Source organism: Impatiens glandulifera, chromosome 5 (assembly GCF_907164915.1).
Source record: "Impatiens glandulifera chromosome 5, dImpGla2.1, whole genome shotgun sequence".
Classification (NCBI taxonomy): domain Eukaryota; kingdom Viridiplantae; phylum Streptophyta; class Magnoliopsida; order Ericales; family Balsaminaceae; genus Impatiens; species Impatiens glandulifera.
In genome coordinates this window covers 8,324,890-8,345,556 of record NC_061866.1, presented here as the reverse complement: position 1 = coordinate 8,345,556, position 20,667 = coordinate 8,324,890, and the positions used below count along the sequence as shown (strand labels likewise).

The following is a 20,667-nucleotide window of genomic DNA, read 5'->3' as shown; positions in this document are numbered from 1 at the left end:
GATCTTGACTATCCTCACCTGTAATTCTCTTGTCAACAATATGATATAGTGTATTAAGATGACTGAGGTGCTGCCCATTTTTAGTACCCATAAGACCACGATAGAATTGGACAGCCAAGTCCTGAATTTGATCATGTTCATGCGCAAAATCCCCATTATCCTTCTTAAGTCTTTGGACGCTGTTTTGAAGATTCTTAGATGAACATTTCCGGTAGAAGAAAATTGTGTTTTTGTCCCCAAGAGAAATCCAATTTTTTTTCGACTTCTGCCTCGCAAAACTTTCTTCCATTGAACTGAGCTCTCTAAACATGACAAGGGCAGATTTTTCCTCCTCCCGTAGAAGATCATCAATGTCATCACGAAGAAATCGGGGTTGAACCTTCTCAAGATCAGCTCTCGCAGCCATGACCCTTTTAGATATATTGCTGAATTTTCTATAGTCAAACTTAATAAGCTGATTTTTAAGAAACTTCAATTTCTCCGACACCCGAAACATCTTAGAGCCGTCCATATGAGTGTTCCAGACCTCCTTGAGAATGTCCTTAAACTTATCATCTTCCATCTAAAAATTTAATAATTTAAACGGGCGTTTCACTTTCTTTCCCTTCTCCCAATATAGCTTAAGCGGACAATGATCAGAAATTCCCGGGTTAAGAATATGAACATGGCTTTTAGGGTACTTAGCAGCCCAAGTCGAATTAATAAGACACTTGTCAATTCTGCTCCTTCTGATTTGCTTATTACCCCTCATTGAAGACCAAGTAAAAAGGTTGCCGGAGTTAGTCGGTTCAATACACCCAATGTCATGAATATACTCATTAAAGTCAATCATGTCTTGAGTGATATCAGATCTAGGACTCCTCTCATTCTCAAATCTAGTAACATTGAAGTCCCCTAAAACAGCCCAAGGGTCTCCATCATCAATCTTAGCTTTCAAACAACTCCACAATATCCTCCTAGACGACCCCGAGTTGCAGTAAACAATAGCCAGCCGAAACAGATTGTCATCGACCTTGTCTTTGACTTCAACCATAATAACTTGATCAGAAGAGTAAATCATCTTGACATCAGCCACAACAGTGTTCCAAGAAACCCAGATTATGTCGGTCATGTTGTTAGACTTGTGTAACAATTGCCAATTGTTGTCCATACAAAGACATTTGATGCGATCCACATTGCGCTCCTTTACTTTGGTTTCAAGATTACCAAAAATATCAAGCTTTTGCTCATCAATAATCCTTCGAATCTCTTTACTTTTAATTAGATCATTAAGGCCCCGTATATTCCATGTCATTATATTCATGAATGGATATACGGGTTGGATTCCTAAACTTCATTATCTTCATGGCTAGCTTGTTGTCCAACCATTCTTTGATCACTCCCAACGCTGCTTTCATTTTCAGAAAACTCATAAGCTTCACTATCTTGGCTGTCCTCAATAGCCACAAACTAATTTTCTTTAAGATTAAGGCTGCCAATAGAAATAGGTTCAACTTCACTAGTATTAAATGAGTTTCTGCCAAGCCAACCAAGAGCAACATGCCACGGCTATCAAATTCAGAATTCACAACTCCCGGACCCATTGAACAAGGACCATTCAAACCAATCTTAGAGGCTATGGATAACCAGAATCATCTAATATAGACTTTTCAGGCCCAACATACCCACCCGACCCATCAATACCAGCTATACCAGAATGTTCAACTAAATCATCCTTGGAGACAACTAATTCACAATTAATTGTTATAGACCGATCCGCCAATGCCGAACCATTCAACCCATCAGACCTTTCATAACTAACTTCAGTCGACCCATAGGAACAAGACAAACCTACTTTAGAAACCATCAACCTAGAAAAATCAGCTAAATCTGCCTTAGAGACTGTCAGGCCTGGTCCAACCCTTCCAAGCCAATTCAAATCATATCCTGCAATCTCAGACCTAGTAAAATCAGACCCTACTGAACCTGAAAAGCCGACCATAGCTGCTTTGGAGACAATTGACCCATCAATATTCAGTTCAGACTGATCAAGTTCAGTTCCTGCATATTTAGGACCTATTATATGGCGCTCTCCGGTGATTAACTTAGTCAAATCATTGTTGCTCAGAACTTGCTGAAGCCCAACCCTACTCTTATGTATGTCACATATAGTATTGTCAATGTGATCATCCACAATAACATTTCCAGCCCAATTGCTGACTTCAGACCGATGAGTGACACAGGTACTGTCCTGGTTAAGAACACCTTTGTCATGTTTATAGATAAGACTACTTTTTGAAAAAAGGCCATAATCATGATTTATTTTCCTGTCTTTGATGGGAAAGACACGGTCCTGACAATTTATTCTACGGTCCTGACTAGAGGAAATATGGTCCTAACTAGGAGGGACACGATCCTGACAATACATTTCACAGTCCAGATCAAGAGACACACGGTCCTGCTGAGGAAACTCACAGTCCTTATCAAAAGAAGCCCTATAATGATTGCCTGCATCAGTCTGACCAATTTCATTACTACCCTCCTAATTGGGCTGACCCATATATGTTTCAGCTGTTTCTTCTTCTTCTTCATTCTCAATCCGTTGGTTTCCCTAGCCACTTGCTTATGAGACAAGCTACTAGTCTTCACATTGCTAGCTTTCACATTCAAATTTCTTTCCTCATGATGACCAACAACATGAACCAATTGATCAACTTTTTGAACTATTAGCTTACCATTACTCTTTCCATTGTTTCTAATCCAGTCACGCTTGACTATCACCTTCTTTGCCTTAACCCAATTCTGTTTCTTCAGTCGTTTCTGCCTGGAGATACCCATGGCTCTAGAACCAAAGTCTACAAATTTCCCAGTTTTCAAATATTTATTCAGACCATCAATAAGTTCAGCTCCAACACTAAAATTAACAAGCTTCCCAGATTTCAAAACTCTAAATAGACCCTCAGCCATTCCAACTTCAGCCATATCAGAATCAGACCGGTTGTCAAGACTTCCACTCGCCTGAGGTTTATTCACATAATTCTGATCATACTGTTGAGCCGAAGATACAGGATTGACTAAAGTATCCTTTTTATTCAGACTTGTTGTTGAAGGGGGAACACCAGAATTAGGGCGATTGATATTATTGGGAGGACAAGCGTTATTAATGGGACAGTTCTTGATGGAATGGGTGAAAGTGCTGCATCTAGTACAACGGTTTGGCCTCCATTCATACTGCACCCCAATGGTAAAGACATTTCCCAACCTATTTTACAGTTCTAGCTTCAAAGGGAGATAACTGGCTGGGTGAATCTCCACACTAACCCTTACAACCGATGCCCTCTCATACCCATCCATGGCTGGGTCAAACATCAAAGGTTTCCCGAGCATGCTAGAAATGTAAGAAAGCCCAATGGGATTGCAAATGTGAGGGGGAATGTTCTTTAGCTGCACCCAAATCTGCTCGAGTTCTGGAGGTTTGTGGTTTGTGTTTAGTGTTTCGCTCCATTTGTAAAGTTTCAGCCTATGATTCCTAACGAAGGTATATTTTGCATTGATAATACCTTGAAGTTCACTTCCATTGCGGAAAGTAAGAAAGTAAAACCCATAGTCATTAATAGTAACCTTCTCAAGTCCACTCTTCTCCCATAGCTCCAGCAAAGAGTTTCTAACAATATTAAATTGGACTTTTGTGTTACCCATGAAATGACCTATTAAAACAGATTCCCAAGCCTTGACACAAGTTTCTTCAATTTCAGGGGAGCTTAAATTTGTGAAGTTGATCAAGAGTAATTACTGCCAAGGAGGCAGTGTCCACTTTAAACTTCCCTTTTTCAGGGTCTGGCACAATAGAGTTATTCCATACGTTGCCTTTTTGCCAAGATCTATTAGGATTATCCCTAACAGAATATACTCTGGCTTTAGGGTATTTAGAGACCTCTTTAATAAAGTAAATCGACCAGTTAACAACAGTGTCATACTGATCCTTATTTAAAAGGTTCCAATCTTGCAAGTAGTGTACATTAAACTGGACATTAAGCAACTCACAACGGTCCTTGGCCATAACAATTTCTTGCTTCCGAATCTGAAGCAACAACTTCTTGATTTGATTTCGCAGCCCAACCAAGTTATACATTTCATTTTTATTCATTACCCAGGCAGGGGGTACTTCAGCAGAATTTGATTGGCCCTGATCATGACTAACATTAGCTTTAGAAGAACTGCAATTAACTTCAGGGGCTGAACCAGACAAGGGAGTAACACACTCTTTCTGCACAGTATTAACTTTCTCAGCTCACCTGACCCGTTTGCTACCAGTAGGGGCACTATTGGCTGACCCAACCCAATTTAAGACGTTTTAAGTGAAAATCGACTATAACATTTATTCTCTTTAGACTTACTCTTCCACTAGACCGACTATTTTTGTGACCAAAGTTTATTATCACTAGCACAAAACACGTCATGTTTTTACTTAAATCATAATACTCTTACTAACATTAAATATAAGATTTTTAAGGTTAATACCACTATTATGTCTAATTTAAAAATAAAGTTGTCACTAACTTGGAATCCAAATGAGAACTATAGTCAATATTTAACTTCACAAAGTTGATAGACATGGAAGATTCCAAACAATTTTGAATCTGAAAATTTTAAATGAAATTAGAAACCAAATGAGAGCATGGGGATAATCGAGGATGACTTGGCATATAATGTGTCAAATTAGTTACCATCACATGGGCTACATGAAGTGGTCCTTACTCCATACAATACATATTATTGTATTTTCTATGTAACTTATTATAAATTTGTTAGGGTTTAGATTTCTCTAATCTTTATTTGGAGACTATAGATGTAACCCATTATAATTATCAATATCATTACATTATTTTAGTCTTCCTTTTCACATTCACTTTCCTTTCCTTTCTTTTCACATTTTGTGTTCATCATGACCAACACTAATTTGGTGAATATTATGAAGACCATCCATTTAGATCTTTATACAATTTTATATGTTTTAAATGATTTCAAATGTATGATTGTAAACGGTTTTATATAAATAAAATAAATTTATATTTATAAATTAAAAAAAAATTACTTATTCAAATAAATAAACTATTATAATTAATTTGTAAATGTGTTTTCAGTCACTTGTTTATTATTATTTTTTAAATCAATTTAATATTTAATTATATATATAAATGTTGAGCAACTTATATATGTGATCATTCTGAGGGTACTGCAAGCCTATTTTTTTTTTATATATTTGTTATAAAATAATTATTTTCCATTATTTTATAAATCAACTAAAAATATCATCACAAGGACAAAGCACAGCAAATTAAAAAGGTCAGGAAATATAATTTTAAATAAATTACAGTGGTTTGCGAAACTATTTTATAACCACTTGTTGGTGTTTTTGTTAATATATATATATTGATAAAATGTTAATTTTTTAAATATTAAAATGTAAAAATATTATTTAAAAAAATCAAATTTAACATCAATTTTTACTCCAAATTTTCATTTATTCCATGCACTTTTTTTTTTATAATATATCAAATATAAAAAAGATTTTATAAATTTAAAAAATGATTATAATTGTGATAATATACCACTTTTTAAAAAAATAACAAAAACATATCTATACCAATTATAGTTTAATTATATTTCTTAAAATAATTATTTTTATTACAATAAATTCTCAATTTTATTATTTATTTTTAAAAAAATCATCAATATAATATATATATATATGATAGTCGTTTAAGGCTAACGATAAAAATTTATCAATATAAAAATACAATTATCCAAATGTCATCAAACACACTCGAAACACAATGATATTAATAATTTGAGAAATAATAAAACATAAATCAAAATATTTATCAATGAACAAACATAGAAAAAAAAGACATTAGTGTTAACGAGTTTGGAGATACTATTAAAAATTCAATGAATTCATAGTCGCTTTTACTATTTTTTTTCCCAAAACACCTTAATAATAATAAGGTTGTAAAGTAATCGCATATTATTGATAAAACTAGTGAATATAAGTGAGTTTTTTCATTTTTTTAAATTAAATAAGTATATAGTTAATTAAATTATAAAAATATAAAAAAATTAAGAAATAATGTCATAAAATAAATAAATATTTATTATTATTTTTGGGATGGTTCACCTGAAGCATAGATCCGTCTGAGTGTTATTATTGCAAGTCATGTAACATTATTATATTGCTCAATATATATTTTCCTTTCTAAATTTACTTAACTTATATATCTTTTAATAGAAAATAACAATTAAATGAAAAATTACTTACAAGATCAAATATAAATTTTAAAATATATCATCCTGTGATGGTCCCTTATTGAAAATCAAATAAAAATAAAAATAATCAAGGTCTTAGATTTTGTTTTAGTTAAGACCATACTTGTATTTATTAGTGTAATTATTGCAATATTGTAATTAAGAAGTTAATTATCTTTTTTGATTTAGTTATACATACAAATTATCTTACTTCTAAACTTTTAGCAATACATACTACAATAAATTCCCCAAGATTTTACTCCCTTGATTTTTTAAAAACACAAGTTTGCACTTATGTAATCAATTGAATTTAAAATAGACAAAATAAAGTGTCAAAATCATTCATTCTTCTTAAAAAGGTTTATCTTTATTTCTCATAAATATCATGATTTTGATCAATTTATTTTTATGACTATCTTCGACAGTTGGTAGGGTCGGAAAATAAAAATCTTTAATAAATTCGACATCATCCTTATTTTTCTAGTTTTGTAAAATTTAATTTTCTATTTATTTATCTAATTCTTAAAAAAAACGAACAAAACTCAAATTTATTCACTCTTTTTTATCTATAATTTCTTTTTTAATTTACTCTAAAAAATTTTAAGACTTTTTTAATAAATGAAAAAGTGAAGTTGGGGTTTAATTTGAATATATTGCACTAATTCAAGAGTCAATTTATCATGTCCAAAGACATTAATGTTTGTTTCCCTCCCTGTTTCCTATCTCATCTTCTTGGTCCAATTTGATAACCAAAAGAGTCCAAGACGCCGGCCATCTTCGAGGTATTTCAATTCCTGCCTTTTTTCTGGTGGGGAAATCAGAAACCATCTCTAAAATCAGTGTCCACGGTTGAATTGAGGGTCGGTTGAATTTTCCTATAAAACTTCGCCCTTCTATCTACTTTCCTTTTGTATGTTAAACGGTTGTTGATTATCGTCCATTTCGAAGAATCACCGGAATTGTTTGATTTTAACCACAGAAAGGAGAGAACTTTGCGATCAGAGAGTTTCGTCAGTGCCATTGTCTTGATTTCTTACTTTCTCCGACGAGGGTTTGATTTCACAGGATTCTTTTGTTGCCTTGTCTTTGAAGGTGTTCACAGATAGATAGAGTAATTGTTGCTGTTGTGGGTTTTGTGATATAGGTAGATTTTCACGTTTTGACTTTGGAGAAATAATCACTTTGTCTTTGTATTTTTTGGGTTTGCCTTTGATTTTTGATTTACATCCGCAGTTAAGGGTTTGAGTCTTGAAGAGTTATCAATCAATTCTCATGGGAATTTGCTTAACTAAGGTAAATAAACCACTTGATTATATTACTGAAATCCTTAGATGAACTGCATATAGATGTTAGAAATTTTGCTTCCTGATCTTAAAGGTTGTTGTTTTTTACATTATTCATTGTTGTTTGACTTTTTGCATTATTGTGTGCTGATTTCTCATAGATCATCCCAACAACTACAGAACCATCCAAATGTATTTACTTTCTTATGATTGAGATTGTAATCTCAACCACAAAGCCATACACAGTTATACCAAACAAGAATGTATCTGTGTTTTCAAAATAAATTGGTGGTTTCTCTCAATCCATATTCATTTTCACTAAAACATTGTTTCCAAATATGGCCAATGTCTGCTCCTGGTTATTCAACTATTTCTGTCAATTCATGATGAACTACTTCGGCCTTGTTTGAATAACCAAGTGGGTATTTGTAAATAACCTTGTTTGATATAAAAAGGACTTGGGTTATTATTTCTTTTGCTTGTGAGAACATGCTTTTATTAAAGTCATATTTAATCAATGTTTAATGTAGAGATCATCAATAATGAAGTTTTTAGAATTTCAAGCTTAGAATTTCAGAAACATTCTAATAAATGCTATGGAACCATTCCAACATAAAAGTGAAAATAGAAGATAGTTAAGTTTGCTTGAATGTGAAGGAAGTGATGATTAGGGAGCTAATTCCTTAGAACCTCAAGATATGTTCCTGTTCAGCTGATAGTTTTGAGCCTCTTAAGACTGATGAAGTTGTTTAATGGTACCAGAAACATAAGCATGATGATGATGACAATGGCATCGAGTTCACTGGTGGAAATGTGCACCTTATTACGACCAAAGAGGGTTGGGATGAAAAGCTTGCTGAGGCAAGCAAGGATGGAAAGATTGTAAGTAACTTTCAGTATTTCTTTTGACTAGTTAGTTAATCATTACAAGGATGCTTCTTGATGATGAAACATGAGTTTTGTTTGTATTTTCATCTTGAAGATTTGTATTTGCGTCCATTTTTGTTAAAGAAAATTCATTAAAATCTACAAAACGCTAGGATAAAAGAACAGATCTCATTTAAGAGCATCTTATTCTATAACTTTGTTTCAACTGTAAAAGACATGACTGATTGATGAAGCTGAAGATTTTCGTTATACTCCAAAGATTACCTCTCATGTCAATAGTCTAAGGCGTGTTTGATAAAATTGAAATTTAAGTTTTGAATACTGATTATTGAATTTTAAGTGCCGAGTCATTTAAGTTTTGAATACTGATTATTGAAAATATCTGAATTTTAAGTTTTGATATGCAAGTTAATTCAATAAAAGTGGAACTAATGTCAGAAAAGTATTTATAGACTACTTTAACCTTATAGTAACATAATTTGATTAATTATAGGCTCTTACTATATTATTGAGTTAAGTCATTTAAATGAAGTGATTTTAGATAACAGTTATCAAATGAACTCAAATAAACATATGATTACTTAGATTAAGTGATAAGTTGTGCTATCAAACTCTGCCATCGTCAAATCTAAACTTTTTATAGGTCCGTATGGTTTGGGTTTCTTTTATCTGATAAGAAATTTGTAAATTTTGAAAGTGATCAGCTGCTAATTCAACAGGTGGTTGCAAATTTTAGCGCCTCTTGGTGTGGACCTTGTAGAGTGATTGCACCCTTCTACTCTGAGCTGTCCGAGAAGTATCTAAGACTTCTGTTTCTGACAGTTGATGTTGATGAACTAACGGTATCCATTACTTGTGGATTAATATTTTATTTGGTGTTATACTTGTGAGCAAAAAGAATATTGATTTTTGTTCTTACTGCAGGATTTCAGTACTTCATGGGATATTAAAGCGACTCCCACATTCTTTTTCCTTAGGGATGGCCAACAAGTAGACAAGCTTGTCGGAGCCAACAAGCCAGAGCTACAGAAAAAGATAACTGCTATTTCAGATTCAACTACAGCAACCTAAGGGGAGGTAAAGGAAAGTCCCTTTCTCTTTTTTGTTTTTTCTTTTTCGGATGGGGTGGGATGAGGAGGTAGTGGTGATAATATTGTGATTTGCTTCATTCTGATGTGAGTAAAGTAAGTATTGATTGACATGAGTATTGCCTTTGATTGTAAATTGTGTTCATTAGTGTATGTTGCCTTTATAGATTGCTGGCCATGATGAATATGCTTACTCTTTGAAGTTGTCATAATTATGGAAATGTTATAGTTTCTATTGTCTAGTTATTTTTCATTGTTATTTCTTGTATTTTCTTAGAAAAATGTCCTTCTAGTATTTCCTTTTATTTTGGAGTCTAGTAATCTAAAAATTTTCCTACCAAGATAGTCCAGTGTTAAGAGTCGACTTAAGAGATCAAAAGGTCACGGGTTCAATTCTATGTAAAAGTACTTTGAGTTTAAGCGGGGTCATAGATGTGGAATGTCATGTGTTCTCCTTTAATTCCAAAAAGAAGTTGAAAAAATTATTATTGTCTTTTAAATTTCAAGGTGTTTTTATCTTTTTTAATTTTTAATTTAGGAAGTTAGTAGTCTTCTCGTACTCATATGATCTCAAGTTCAACTTATAGCGTTCTTAGTTTTCAATATGCAATTTTAATGAGCTTTTGCTTAGAATCATAGTTTGAAACATGATTGAAATTATGTGTAATTTTTTTGCTTCTTTGATATAAAGGTTATTTATTGCGACTTTTAAGACATTATATCATAAAATGTGATTACAAAAGGCACTATATATGAATTAAATTATCTTCATTTCATTTTGGATTACAGCTCATATAAAGAATCATTAGGAAGATCAATATATATCTAAATTCCTTATTAAAACAAAAAAACAACAATCATTCACACATCATTTAACAATGGAACTATAATTTTAAGGATCAGCAAAATGGTTGGTGGGGCAACTGGCAAAGTTGCCCTCAAATTCCCCATATTATTCTTTTCTTCCCCACTAAGGATCCTGCTATCCACTTTAAACAAGTTTGTTGTCCACAATAATAATTGCATCCAGATAATTCAAACAAAATAGCTATTTGTTGTGATCTGATTTATAAATATTAGATTTATTAGGTGAGAATCTTGCCATTTGAATTATTGGTGGATTAAAATATTTTTTTGGTTTAATTATTATTTTAGACAAGAACTTGAGTTAAATTTTATCGAATGAGGCCAAATTTGAAATTGTATAGTCAGTTTTTTTATTCCAACAAATTATTTTTGTTTTTTAATTAGTTTTTGTTATGTCGGTAAATGAAATAATATTCATATTTTTTTTTAAATATAGTATTTTGTTTTGATTTATGGATTTTAAATTGTTGAAATTGATTTGAGTGATTAAAAAATTTACAATATAAGAAAATATTTGAAAAAAATTTGAAATGAGTTAAATTTAGTATTTATTTTTTAAATAATTATGTTAAAGTAAGAAATATACTTTGTTAATTTAGGATAAAGTTGCAAAAGGACTAAAATTGAGATAATCTAATACTTATATGACACTTTTTTTTAATAAAATGACTTAAATTGGAAACTCAAATAAAAATTTACCTTTTTTTTCTGTAAAATGGGTACTTTCTGAAATTACTATTACTTGTTATATTTAGAAAATAAAATAAACTTTTATAAAAACAATTAATACATATAAACTTTTGTGTATGTAAATCTTTTTAAAATATATAATAGACTAATAGTTTAGAGGTAAATAATTTTTTTCTTACATTTTTTCCTTACATAAATTTTAAACTCCTAATTCTAATTTATGTCTCCTTTTGTCCATCCTAATCATTACATTGTTTTATAAATAAATTATTTATCACTAATTAAATAGAGAGTTACATATAAACAATTAAATTACAAAATAATATTAACAAAATCAAAATAACTAAATAAAAATTTAGATATTAAATAATAAAATAAATTTACAATAATTAGAATTATAGTGAACAAAAATCCAACACTCTTATAAATTATTTGGGTGATCTCTAAAGATCCGCAAATATGAATGATGAGCAAGTCGACCAATCAATCAAACAGTTATGTCAAGGGATAATTTAAGCCTCTACCGTATAATAATTAAATAAAATGAGAAATTTTATAAAATTAATTGATATATGTAAAAAAACTTTAACAGAAAGTGATCCTTTATTGAAAAAACAACAAACAAATCCATTTAGGTCGGTTTTGATTAATAATGTATTCTTTACTTGCATACTTTTTAACCTTTCAAAGATTACTTGTAGCCAATTTTGTCCCGATCACAAGATTCTCATAGTGATATTTGTCCTGCTAATCCTTTAATCATTCTTTTTTTCTAATAAAAAGCTCTAATTGAAATTTTTAGATAGACCCTTAGACAAAATTATTTAAATAACCTAAAGACATTATTAAACTCACAATGCCTATGTCTATATTAAAAATAATAATTTCACATGTTTAATAATGAAAAATATATATTCGGACAACACACATTTTCTTATTTATCTCTATAAAAATCTTTTATAGATTATTTTGTTTTTTTTTCTCTTATGATTATTTTAGTATTAGAGGGTGCCTAGACTTTTTATCACTCAGATTTGAGTTGATGTTATATTTTATTCGGTTCGATTAGTTGAGTTGGTGTTATATTTTATTCGGTTCGATATCTTATTTAATTGAATCGAATTTTTCGTCTCGGGTTTTTATAGTCGGAATAATACTATCAATTTTTTGTAGGTCGTTTTGTTGGAATTAAACTAATTCCATTAATTAAATGGAAATTATATATGGGCTAATGAAATTCACACCAAATTCAAATGTGAATTAAGTGTGAAATTAATCCAAATAAAATTAACATGAAATTCAAATGTGAATTAAAGTAAAATTAATTCAAATGAAATTCACATGAAATTCAAATGTGAATTAAGGTGAAATTTCATCCAAATGAAATTCACATCAAAGTCGTTGTGAATTAAATTTGTTAATTGTTACAATTAACATAAATGTCTTGAATGAGACAATTAACAAATTGTGTTAATTGCTATTGTAACTATAAAATATTTATTGTAGGATGTAACTTGCAAAGATGATGAAAAGGCAAACAACGATAACCGTTGGATGAATGGATGATGGATTAGTGACCGTTGGATTAAAGAATTGATTATGAGTTTAATTTTCAACTATAAATATCCCTTCACATTGTATTCCTCTCCACACATTTTTCTTATCACTTCTCAATCTAGAATTCTAAGGTCTTTCATTATTCTTGTGAGTGTTCTTGTGAGTGTTCTTCGAGTTTCTTAACTCGACCATTTTTGTGCAAAACCCAATGATTGTGATTCAGGTACTTTTGTCTAGTTCGTTGTTGTAATAGTTTTTCTGTGCTAAATCATTGCAAGTTCCGTTGTACCCTGGAAAGCAGCCACCGACGAAACTCTTCAGCACAAACGGGAGACGGTGAAACTGTTTTAAGGGAACTGTGATTCCATAGGCCTCAGAGCAAACGAGAAGATTTTTCTTCATCTCTTAAATAATTTGTTTTATTATCATTGTATTATTTTCATATATTATTTACGTGTAATTTTTATGAGATAAGATTACCAACAATCTTAAAACAGTCTCAAATATTACTTATCTCAGATTCTTACACGTTTCTGGTTGTGATTCAGAAATGACTACCAAAACACCTACTTCTAACATGAGGATGCCGGTTCCAGCTAACCATCTGCATAAGCCAGAAAAGTTTGTTGGCTCAAACTTTAAAAGATGGAAGCAGAAGATGTTCTTCTACCTCACGACCCTAAGTCTTGCGCGATTCCTCACGGAGGATCCTCCCACTCCCAAAATCGATGAGCCAAATGTGGCTTCATCGTCGGATGCAAACGTGCATCCGAAAGTTGATGTGTAAGAGGCTTTGGCCATTGATGCTTGACACCATTCAGATTTCTTATGTAGAAATTACGTGTTGAATGGTTTGTCAAATTCATTGTACAATGTGTACAATGAAAAGAATACGACCAAAGAACTATGGCAATCTCTTGAACGTAAGTACAAAACAGAAGATGCGGGTGCAAAAAAGTTTATGGTCAGTCGATTTTTGGACTACAAAATGGTAGATTCAAGACTGGTCATTAAACAAGTTCAAGAGATCCAAGTTATTTTGCACGAAATTCATGTCGAAGGCATGAATTTGGGAGAAACTTTCTAAGTGGCGGCTATTATTGAGAAGTTGCCACCGTCTTGGAACGATTCTAGAACTACCTTAAGCACAAGTGAAAGGAGATGAACGTAGAAGAATTGGTGATTCGTCTACGCATTGAAGAGGAAAATAAAAGCGCCTCAAAGAAATACTTTAGTCAACATGTGGCTAAAACAAATGTGGTTGAGTATGGTAAAGACAAAAAGAAACAAAATTCTTTTGTCAAGAACCGGAACCTTAATCCTAAAGGAGGAATTTCTAAGAAGTTCACGGGCAAGTGTTTCAATTGTAATGGTATGGGACATAGATCTTCTGATAGCAAGAAGCCGAGAAGAGTTTGAGAGGCTAACTTGACTCAAGGATTATCGGACATGTATCTATGTGCGGTGATATCTGAGGTTAACTTGGTGGGGTCTAATCCACGAAAATGGTGGATTGACACAGGAGCTACAAGAAATGTTTGCTCCAACAAAAAGTATTTTCAAGTCTCGAAGAAGTGAAGAATGGTGAAAAACTGTTCATGGGGAATTCTGCCACTTTTGACATACAAGGTGAAGGAAAAGTGGTGTTAAAGTTGTCTTTAGAGAAAGATTTAACTTTAACTAATGTGTTGTATGTTCTAGAGATTCGGAAAAATTTGATATCCGGATCTCTTCTAAGTAAGCATGGTTTAAGAATTGTAATTTAGTCGGATAAAATTATTTTATCCAAAGGTGGAATGTTTGTAGGTAGAGGTTATGCTACTGATGGACTTTTTAAACTCAATGTAATGTCAGTTAAGCCAAATATGAATGAAAAGAATAACTTTTCTATTTATCTGTTGGAGTCTTCCATTTTATGGCATGGTAAACTAGGTCATATCAATTATGATTCGATGCATCAATTAATAAAATTGAAGAGTATACCTACATTCGAAATAAATAAGAAACACAAGTGTGAAATTTGTGTTGAAGCGAAATTGACGAGATCATCCTTTCGAAACGTTGAAAGAAGTAATAGACCGCATGGTTTAATTCATATAGATGTGTGTGATTTAAAAGGAACACCAACACGTGGTGGAGAAAAATACTTCATTACTTTTATTGATGATAACATAAAATATTGTTATGTGTATATTCTTAAAAGTAAAGATGAAGCCATAGAGAAATTCACTCTCTATAAAAATGAGGTTGAAAACCAACTTGGTAAAAAGATCAAGGTATTAAGAAGTGATAGAGGAGGTGAATATGAATCACCTTTTGCCGAGTTATGTGCTCAACATGGTATAATCTATGAGACGACATCACCTTATTCTCATCAGCAAAACGGTAAGGCTGAGAGGAAAAATAGAGCATTAAAAGAAATGATGAATTCACTTCTATTAAGTTCTGGTCTACCACAGAACATGTGGGGAGAAGCTATTTTGACGGCTAATTACCTTTTAAATAAGGTTCCACGAAAGAAGCTAGATAAGAGTCCATATGAGTTATGGCATGAAAGAAAACCATCATATGAATACTTACGAATGTGGGGGTGTCTAGCTAAGGTAGTCATACCATTACCTAAAAAGGTAAAAATTGGACCAAAAACTGTTGATTGCATATTTATTGGATATACACATAACAGTAGTGCTTATCGTTTTCTTGTGTTTAAATCGGACATTCCAGATATTCATAAGAATACAATAATGGAATCGAGAAATGCATCGTTCTTTGAACATGTACTTCCATATAAGTCTAATGAAGAACAACGTTCTCCAAAAAGATTTCTTGAACTAGATGAACAAGAAAAGGATAATGAAATTGAGGTTGAACTTAGACGAAGTAAACGAGCTAGAACCGAAAAATCATTTAATCCAGATTTTATTACTTTCATGATGAAAAGTGAACCTCAAACGTATAATGAGGCAATTACTTCATCTGAAAGGCCTCAATGGAAATAGGCAATTAATAGTGAGATATAATCTATCTTACAAAACCATACATGGGAACTAGTGGATCTGCCTCCGGGAAATAAACCACTAGGTTGCCGATGGATTTTCAAAAGGAAAATGAAAGCTGATGGATCCATTGATAAATATAAGGCAAGACTGGTGGTAAAAGGATATCGCCAACGGGAAGGTCTTGATTATTTTGATACATATTCTCCAGTTACGCGAATAACTTCTATTCGATTGATTCTTGTGATTGCTTCTTTGCGTAATCTAGAAGTTCATCAAATGAACGTAATTTTTTTTTTCTTAAATGGAGACTTGGAAGAAGAAATTTACATAAATCAACCTCAAAGGTTTTCTTCTCAAGGGCAAGAAAATAAAGTTTGTAAATTGGTTAAGTCATTGTATGGCTTAAAACAAGCTCCAAAACAATGACATGAGAAATTTGATCATGCTATGATCTCAAGTGGATTTAAGATCAATGAATGTGATAAATGTATTTATATTAAAGACACAAAAAATGGTTACGTCATTTTATGTCTTTATGTAGATGACATACTTATCATTGGAAGTAATGATAAAATGGTTAAATCCACTACAGATATGTTAAATTCAAAATTTGACATGAAAGATATGGGATTGGCTGATGTGATTCTTGGAATCAAAGTGATTAGAACATCGGAAGGGATGGTTCTAGGTCAATCACATTATGTGGATAAAATCCTCGAAAAATTTAACAAGGATGATTCTGCATTGGCTAAGACTCCGATAAATACGAGTCAACATCTATCTAAAAATCGCGGAGAGAGTGTTTCTCAATTAGAATATTCTCGAATAATTGGGAGTCTAATGTACTTAATGAGTTGTACAAGACCAGATATAGCCTATGCAGTAAGCAAACTAAGTAGATACATGAGTAATCTGGGTAATAATCATTGGAAAGTCATTGTACAATTACTTAGGCATTTAAGAAATAATCGTGATTATGGTATGCACTGCATGAGATATTCTGCTATTATCAAAGGGTACACTGATGCTAATTGGATTTCAGATATGAAAGACTCTAAGTCAACAAGTGGATATGTATTTACACTTGGAGGTGCAGCTATATCTTGGAAATCTTCTAAATAAACTGGTATGGCTAGATCCACGATGGAATCTGAATTTATAGCTTTTGACAAATGTGGTGATGAAGTTGAATGGCTACGTCTATTCTTAGAAGATATTTCAATATGGTCTAAGCCCGTACCAGCAATTTCTATTCATTGTGATAGTCAATCTGCGATTGGACGAGCTAAGAGTCATATGTATAATGGTAAGTCTAGACATATACGTCGTAGACATAATACCATTAGACAATTACTCTCTACTGGAATTATCTCAATTGATTACGTAAATTCAAAAGATAATATTACGGATCTGCTAACCAAATGGTTAAATAGAGAGTTGGTGTTAAAGTTCTCACAAGGAATGGGACTTAAGCCTACAATAAGTTAGTATGAAGGGAAACTCAACATATGATGACTGGAGATCCCAAAAATTAGGTTCAATGGGACAACCTAATTGTACTAAACTTGGTAGATTGTTATGGATAAAAAAATTCTACGATAAAATAGCATTTCGGGAAAGGATAAGCACACAGGATTTTAATGATTCTTTGTGAACAAAGAGATCACCTATGTGAGAGAGAAGTGTGGCCGCTTTGAAAGAATTGCACGGCTCAATTCTAGACCCTCTCACTGAACTAGGTGAGTGTTCATGGCCAAAACGAACACAATCATGAGAACTAACAAGTATTAGGAAGAATTCTATGTGAAAGTGTGTAATCATTTCCACAAAAGGCAGAATAGTTCAAGGACATCGAGTCTACTAATTAGCTAGTAAAGTTATATATTTTCATAAAGGAATGTTCAAAGGGTTACATCTACCTATCCTATGTAGAATTCAACTGTTGAACCTTTCACCGAGTTAATCTTTCAATTTCCATTAATGTGGGGGATTGTTGGAATTAAACTAATTCCATTAATTAAATGGAAATGATATTTGGGCTAATGAAATTCACATCAAATTCAAATGTGAATTAAGTGTGAAATTAATCCAAATGAAATTCACATGAAATTCAAATGTGAATTAAAGTGAAATTAATCCAAATAAAATTCACATTAAATTCAAATGTGAATTAAAGTGAAATTAATCCAAATGAAATTCACATGAAATTCAAATGTGAATTAAGGTGAAATTTTATCCAAATAAAATTCACATCAAATTCATTGTGAATTAAATTTGTTAATTGTTACCATTAACATAAATGTCTTGAATGAGACAATTAACAAATGTTGTTAATTGCTATTGTAACTACAAAATATTTATTGTAGGATGTAACTTGCAAAGATGATGAAAAGGCAAGCAACGATAACCGTTGGATGAATTGATGATGGATTAGTGACCGTTGGATTAAAAAATTGATTATGAGTTTAATTTTCAACTATAAATATCCCTTCACATTGTATTCCTCTTCACATATTTTTCTTATCACTTCTCACTCTAGAATTCTAGGTCTTTCATTATTCTTGTGAGTATTCTTGTGAGTATTCTTGTGAGTGTTCTTGTGAGTGTTCTTCGAGTTTCTTAACTCGACCATTTTTGTGCAAAACCCGGTGATTGTGATTCATGTACTTTTGTCTAGTTCGCTATTGTAGTGGTTTTTTGTGCTAAATCATTGCAGGTTCCGTTGTACCCTGGGAAGCAGCCACCGACGAAACTCTCCAGCACAAACGGGAGACGGTGAAACTGTTTTAAGGGAATTGTGATTTCACAGGCCTCGAAGCAAACGAGAAGATTTTTCTTCATCTCTTAAATAATCTGTTGTATCTGTTTTATTATCATTGTATTATTTTCATATATTATTTACGTGTAATTTTTATGAGATAAGATTACCAACACGTTTGTTGTTCATACCCGTCAAATGTCTTAATGATGTTTCTCAAGTTTATGTACGTCCATTCTTAGCAGCAAAAAAAGATTAAGTTGGCAAATCTAGAGTTATTTCTCTTTGTTCAATAAAGAGTTTTTGAAATTAATCTTTCATTTGAAGACCCTATCACAAGTAACATCTCTTGATTTGCACGAGATTCTCATTATTTTAACCATACATATAAATTGATAAGTTATTACGTGACAGAACATTTTACAGCGTTGCTTACCAATCTAGGGTAAAGACAAATTTTATTGTCTTTTATAATTTTTAGTAGAAATTCTTATGACACTGCATAATTAGTTTATTTGGTTTAATCTACTTCTTCACCCATAGTAATGAAACTAAAAAGAGTTCATATTTGGAGAGTCACTCACAAAACAAAAATTAAAATGGTTGGATCTTCATCATTCAAGTTTTAATTTTAATTTTTCATACTATTTAATATTTAGATTCTCAATTAATTTTTTCATTTTTTAAATATTATTTATAAATTAATATTTATGTAACTCCTTATATCCATCTTTATCTCCCTTAAAAAGGACCGTGTTTAATAAAAGAATTTTTTATATTTATTTATATTTTGATTATTTCTTGAAAAATAAGAATTAAATGAAAATATAATCAATTATTGAAACCCTAAAAGTAGAACCATTTGCATAAATTCTAAATTAAAAACAATAATTATAAATTATACTAACTAAAATTATAATAAATAAAATCTTACAATCCTGTAATACTTTGGGTGACTATACGAGCTCTTTGATATGTGTTATTTTAAAAATCAAATCATTCATTTTATAACTAATAATATTAAAATATCCTTACTTTATATTTAAAAAATTAAAATTTTAAATAAAAAAAATTAATAATTTAACAAATAAAAAACCTCAATAACATATTTTTTTTCATCAAATAATATTTCTTTTGAAAAAAAAAAAACTGTGATAAGCCCTATAAATTCGTCTGAACGAGTGATGAGTAAGCTGAACAAATCAATTAAACAATATCAAAAATATATCTACCAAATATTTTGAGCGACAATCAAAACTAATGGAATTGTTGATAAAACGTTTTGTCAAATATATATATGGTAAAAATTAATTTCTATATAAAATGAATGAAGAGTATCAATAATAGAACCTCCAAGTGAACGTTTCTGACTTTTTATTAAAAACAAATAATCCAAATTCACTTCCGGTACCTAATCGTTTTGATTAATAATATATTCTTAAATCTCATTCTAATTTTTTTTATTCATATTTGAATATAATTTTACTATTTCAAAAGATTACTTGTATAGCCAATTATTTTCATCACATCTATGAGCTGCTTTTGATGTTGATTTTTTAGAATAAAAACTGGTTTAAAAAAAGAAAGTTTGGTATGATTTAAAAAAAAAAATATTTTTCTAGAGTGTAGGAATTTAGTATCATTATTGATGTCGAAAATTTCTCTCTCGTATTAGATTTTCAACAATTCAATAAGTTCGAATAATTAAAATAGAATAAGTCAGCAACAAATTAATATATTCGTAATAAATGAAAACGTTTTTAGTTTAGACTAAACATAAATTTAAATAAAACGGAAGAAAAAAAAATCTTATAATCTTAAATAACCCATCATGGTGAACCTCTCCTTGTGATTGTGATTGTGATTGTGATCGGGGACGAGGTAGACGCCTCCTTGGAATTGGAGTTTCCTTATATAGCCACATATCTACCATTTATTTCGATACCTTTCATTCTACTAAATTTATGTTCTTTTATCATTACTCTTTCACTTTCAGAATATCTTATTTAATAATAAAATTATAAAAATATTTAAATAATGAATAATTTGATATTTTATTTAATAAATATATTAATTTAATTGATAAAAAAATGTAATAATTTGGTATTGAGTAAAATACTCAAATAACCCAATATGGAACAAGATTTTTAGTGATATTTGTCATGCCAATTCATTAATATTCTTTCCTTTTTTTCTAATAAAAAGCTCTAATTAATTTTTTTATTATTTTAAAACCTGAATTCAAACAAGAA

The 20,667-nt window shown here is 31.1% G+C and overlaps 1 protein-coding gene across 1 annotated transcript; it reads left to right on the top strand.

The window, feature by feature from the left end:
* Positions 1-6,998: 6,998 nt before the first annotated feature.
* LOC124938638 (thioredoxin H-type) lies at positions 6,999-9,777 on the top strand. The gene is made up of 6 exons (XM_047479115.1): positions 6,999-7,145; positions 7,265-7,429; positions 7,519-7,578; positions 8,331-8,450; positions 9,176-9,298; positions 9,381-9,777. Exons 3-6 carry the CDS (start codon positions 7,558-7,560, stop codon positions 9,525-9,527), a joined length of 411 nt encoding a protein of 136 aa, XP_047335071.1. The 5' UTR covers positions 6,999-7,145; positions 7,265-7,429; positions 7,519-7,557; the 3' UTR covers positions 9,528-9,777.
* Positions 9,778-20,667: the final 10,890 nt, after the last annotated feature.

Bases quoted from the DNA above. Each gene is read 5' to 3' on its own strand.
- LOC124938638 (XM_047479115.1), top strand. From the start codon at position 7,558: ATGGGAATTTGCTTAACTAAG. The intron at 8,451-9,175 runs GTAAGTAACTTT...CTAATTCAACAG, and splicing joins CAAGCAAGGATGGAAAGATT to GTGGTTGCAAATTTTAGCGC. The intron at 9,299-9,380 runs GTATCCATTACT...TTCTTACTGCAG, and splicing joins TTGATGTTGATGAACTAACG to GATTTCAGTACTTCATGGGA.